Here is a 4,945-nt window from a genome sequence, read left to right as displayed (position 1 = left end):
AGTAATGGTAGTATAGTATAGTATGTTGAAAAAAAGTGATCGAAAAGGCAGTTTAGTCTAGGTCAGCTGATGTCGTAACAAGATGCCATATGACCACACCTCGAGATTTGAGCTTAAGTATCCTCCTTAAGTCTCCCTTATCTTCCCTTCGTCCTCTTCTGACGGTCCTTCATATTTTAACTCAAATGTTATTTGTGGAAAGATCTTTGCAGTGCAAGGTTTGTCAAAATCAAAGATAGAATGTGACTCCCTCAGTCACTCAGGAAATGTTAAGTACCTCACACAAGTACCTCATACCCCATTCCAAAATATATCCCTTTACTTTCTATTTAATTTTCTCAAATGCTCATTGGGGAAGACAGAAAAAAGTAACAGCAGTTATAGTGCCTAGTATTTTATTTCCTGAAGACAAAGTTCGTACAGTAAAACATTCCATCACAATCCAAATGAAATCCACCCTAAGAGAATTCACCTACTATGTAAACCTGTGATCTTGGTTTAAACATTGTTGTAATGAACAATTCTCTCTCAAAGCTTGAGACCAGAAAACCCTAATTGTTCAAAAAAGAAAAGAATATTTAATTATAATATAACAACAGTTAGGATTCCTTGTTGTTTATGGCTTTCCTCTGAGTGCAGCCTAGAAGGTTAATACTGGGTCATCATTATTTAACCATTCAGTGTTAAAAATGCACTTCCAGAATTTGTCTCTCACATTATCTAATGACATTATGGGCTTTGCTTCTTGTTTGGAGCTTTGAAGGAGAGCGACTCAGTTAAGACCTGGATCACAGGATTAACTAGATAGCAACATCCACTTAAGTCCCAAAATGTCCCACACATCAGGTATGCAAGCATCAGCCATGAATACAAAAACAACCAGCAAAATATTCTATTAGCCACTGTCTCTAAGTAACTAAGTTTAAATGTGATGAGAAAATAAACCAAGTTATACTCGTGTAATGCTTTAGTAATTGTTAGTTCGCAACTGAAAACACATGATAGCATGGTTAATTTATATCACTTCCCAACACCTTTGCCGACCTAATGCTGAGACGACTACGTAGCATATGAGAGTGCAGACGATTACTGAGCATGCACTAGTTTACCTGTAGAATATGCAGTTATTGAAGCAGACACTGCAGCTGTCATTACTATGTATCCCTCTGCCTTTGTCCCATCTATCAACAGCATGTTTCAACCCTTTAAATACTGTTTGAGGTAAAGTAACCAGACCTTTTCTTTTAGCCTTGCCACAAAAGGATTTGTATAATAAAACCATGAAAGAAGTAACAAAATGAGAAATTCCTCCATAGGACTAAACATATACACATTAAAATCTTTTTTACAGTCATCCTTATTTGCTGCCACAGTCCCCTATCTGTAATAGAATTTTCCGAGAAAGAACATTTAACGTATCATATATTATCTGCAAACAGAGCCTGAAGTGACTCTGCCCTGAGTCCCTGTAATCCCAGCATCCTCCAGGAGCTCTTATATTGCTTTAACATTGTCAGCAAGTGGCCATCTACAAGGATGCGTAGTCCTCTATCACATTAAAATAATCTAGTGGTGTCACAACATCAACAGATATTGGATATGGTGCATGATGAGCAAACTGCTAAAACACAGTGACAAAGGCCTTTTTCTCCCTTTACCTGGGTGATTATTATCTCATCTGTCAACAAGGCCAGGTGTATAGATCAAAGACAGTTTTTCAGTCAAATATTAGACAACCAACAGTTTTGTCAAAAAGGCCCCAAAGCCTCAATAAAACATGCACATTATGTTGTCATGCATCCTCTCAAGCTCTGTGCAGCTCCCTCAGCCTCTAGCGCACAAGAGAGAACAACCCGACTAAAGTCTAACCTGCAATGCCTGAAGTCCCCCAGCCTTTAGAGCCCCTGTGAAGGGCACGTCAGGGTTTCTATTTATTAGTTCCTGATTTGCTTAAAGTTTCTGTGTGGCCAGCGGAAGTAGATGAGATGGAAAGTCGTTTACAGTCTCAGAAGATCCCTTTGACTCTTTCAAGAGAATAACCAAATACAAGCAGTGCCGGAAAGAATATGTTGTGAATATTTCCATAATGATGAGATGAGCACTAATAAAAAGACCATTACATGACCATTCTTTTCTCTCTCCAATTTGTACATACTTAACACTATTATATACCATAGAAATATATAAATATTATAAAATAAAAAATATTTCTTTTTTTAAACCACGAACAAGCACTGACATGCTACTTGATCCCAACAAGCTCTACTTCTGCTCTCGTCATAAAATCAGTACATTGCAGGATAGAGATGGTTTTAGCTTTGTGTAGGTGTAAAAAACAACCTGGAAATCAGATTTTGGCTATTTATACTGTGTATCTTGTTGAAATTCAGTACTGCTCAAATTGGCTATGTGACAAAGAGGTGAAAATCAAAACTGATTGGTCTGAATCGGAGCTTAGAACTGTGTAACTGTGTGTAACAGTCATTTCTGAAGCTAAGTAAGGCCGGTTTTTCACAATTTATTGTCTGTTCTGAACACATTCCCTCCGAGGTCAGCTCATCAGGGGAGTTTTTTTGTCGATCTTGAAGGGTAAACCGTACTGCTGCGGGACAGTTGAGTGATGATTGTGTGAAGGGGGGAGGCAGCCATCACGATGGTGGGGCGTTCTGGTTCTGGTATATTGATGCCTTGTCTTTCAAAAGGTCCAGACATAGATGACAGCTCCAGCTCCCTGAGTGCCAAAATAACAGAAACTCTATTAATGCATGAGACGTTTGACGCTGTATGTGCATGAGCCTGAAGTAGGCGCTGCAGGCCTCTTACTGATCAGTGCAGGACAGCCATCCTACACGTAAGGCTGGATGTCGAACCACAATACTTTTTGGCAATGAATGAAAAGTGTTTGTAACACTGAGCATCAAAGACGTTATTCTTTGATCCAATTTGGTAATACCCGATTTACATAAAACAAGTTTGCCACTTTTAAACTTTTATTTTAGTTGGTGTTTAATTTATAATTTTTTTTAATTGATCGCCAAATTACAATTCAGACACACTTTAACATTTGAGAACTATTACTGTCTTTTCTTAAATGAAATTATTTTTTTAGAAAAACATGTTTCTATTTCTCAAATTAAGGAATTGGGTATAATTTTGGGACCAGCAAAAAAAAAAAAAGTGATACCCAGCGTTTCCTACAAGAAGCCAAAACATTTTCAGAAGCTATGATGTAGCATCAACACAAACATCAAATATTGATGCCTTCACAAATGGACAAGTTTCAGCGTAGTCTGACTGAAGCTTTAGGCTTTCTGGCGGTGTTTTACAAGCTTGGTTTACTCTGTGCAAGACTTATGGTGGTGCAGGTATTCTTTCTCCGTTACTGAGCCTTAAAACGTCTGACAGACAAATGTCCTACATATTTTTGGCTTTTTAAACTATATAATCCTATTTCTACATCTCTGTCACTAAGGACCTAGGTGTGACTAGTGCTCGTTACCGAATTCAATACTTTTCAGGCACTGACCAAATTGCCTTTGAAGTTTTCAAAAATGCCTCGTCAATCAATACTCAGTTTCAATACCTCATTAGAGTCGTTTGAGCCAATAAGCATGCAGCATGCTTCTACCAAGATCTGACAATGCTTGTGAACTGAGCTTGAGAAACTATGCTGGGGTCACGTAGTAGGAGCTAAAGAAAAATTAAAAGATTTGTACCGTAATGTGTAATGTTGTAATTTCTTTGTTTTTCTTTAAAATTGATATTGAAAAATACGTAAAAAGATTATGGCCACATGTGAGAAATATATTTTAGTTCCGAGTTTAAAGTCAGAATTCCGACTTTGGTTATGTTATCGAAGTTAGTTATGAAATTCTTTACCGGGAATAACCCCTTGAGATGAACCTGTCTCCTTTTCAAGAGGGTGCTCAACAAGATGTAAGTATAACAACACATAATTAGAACATATTTCATAAAGTATTGATATATAATTGACATTTTGAAAAAGATCCCCAGCCGTAGCTTTGACTTTGGGTTTTCCACGTGGTGAACTTACCCTCTGGAGGTTCAGCCATGGGTGGGTTGAGACAATACATGTGATAGCCTCTATCACAGTCGTCACAGAACAGAAGCTGGTCCTGAAAGAAATGGGACAAACAAGATCAAGAACACTTTACACGTCAGACTACAGCACTCCGAAATGCCTACAACATCCGAATAGAGGTAAACTCACGTCATTCTCGGAGGTGCCGCATATGTTGCAGCACTTGCACTCTATGCACTGCCAGCGGTACGTCTTCACAGCAGCCATCATTACAGGAGTGAACTGCAGGCAGGAAGGGTGGCCTGCGTGTACAATCATGTTTATCACTTACATTGCTGCAAAGACTCCTGCTCTTTCAGCTGCATACATTAACATTGTTTTCCTGTTGCCAGTCTGTTCCAGCAGCCAATTGTGTCTAACGTACCTGAGCGTCCGCAGTCGGAGCAGGACACCAGCTCTTCTGACTGGCCTGTCTTGTGATTGGTTTTAGAGTCTCCCAGGCAGAAATCACAGTAATTATTAGGCAATGCGAGACCATCTGGGCCTTTCTTGGGAGCTGAGAAATAAGTAAACACCCACAGAGCATCAGTGTTCAGTTTGTCAAAAGTCCAGCTCTACACTGAACCCAGCATTCTAATGGGGAACTCTCTGACAGTTAATGATCTCTTACTTTTAGGCTCATCAGGCAGCGACAGGGCAGGCTCATTGTTCTCCATCTCTTCTTTCTCCTCACCCTCCTCCTCAGCCAGGTGGGAGTGGGCGTAGTGGTAGCTCAGGCCGGGACGGTTCTTGTAACGCTTCCCACAGACTGCCACCAAAATCAGAAAATACAACATGTATAAAAAAAGAATACATGAGTTAAGTCCATGTAATATAAGGTCAGGGGTGAAAGGAACATTTTTT

At 39.3% G+C, this 4,945-nt stretch overlaps 1 protein-coding gene across 2 annotated transcripts in view; it reads right to left on the bottom strand.

Annotated features, from left to right (window-relative positions):
* Positions 1-378: 378 nt before the first annotated feature.
* The window catches only part of dpf2 (double PHD fingers 2), a 10,536-nt gene continuing 5,969 nt past the window's right edge, over positions 379-4,945 (bottom strand). For both annotated transcript variants that reach the window (XM_032533799.1, XM_032533800.1), the window contains 5 exons: positions 4,713-4,850; positions 4,467-4,598; positions 4,232-4,344; positions 4,055-4,136; positions 379-2,731 (listed from right to left, as the gene is read on the bottom strand). In XM_032533799.1, the coding sequence (XP_032389690.1) occupies positions 2,649-2,731; positions 4,055-4,136; positions 4,232-4,344; positions 4,467-4,598; positions 4,713-4,850 (548 nt within the window). In that variant the 3' untranslated portion in view covers positions 379-2,648. The remainder of the gene's footprint in view (positions 2,732-4,054; positions 4,137-4,231; positions 4,345-4,466; positions 4,599-4,712; positions 4,851-4,945) is intronic.

This window comes from Etheostoma spectabile, chromosome 13 (assembly GCF_008692095.1).
Source record: "Etheostoma spectabile isolate EspeVRDwgs_2016 chromosome 13, UIUC_Espe_1.0, whole genome shotgun sequence".
NCBI classification, from domain to species: Eukaryota; Metazoa; Chordata; class Actinopteri; order Perciformes; family Percidae; genus Etheostoma; species Etheostoma spectabile.
This window is presented reverse-complemented; position numbering and strand designations above follow the sequence as displayed.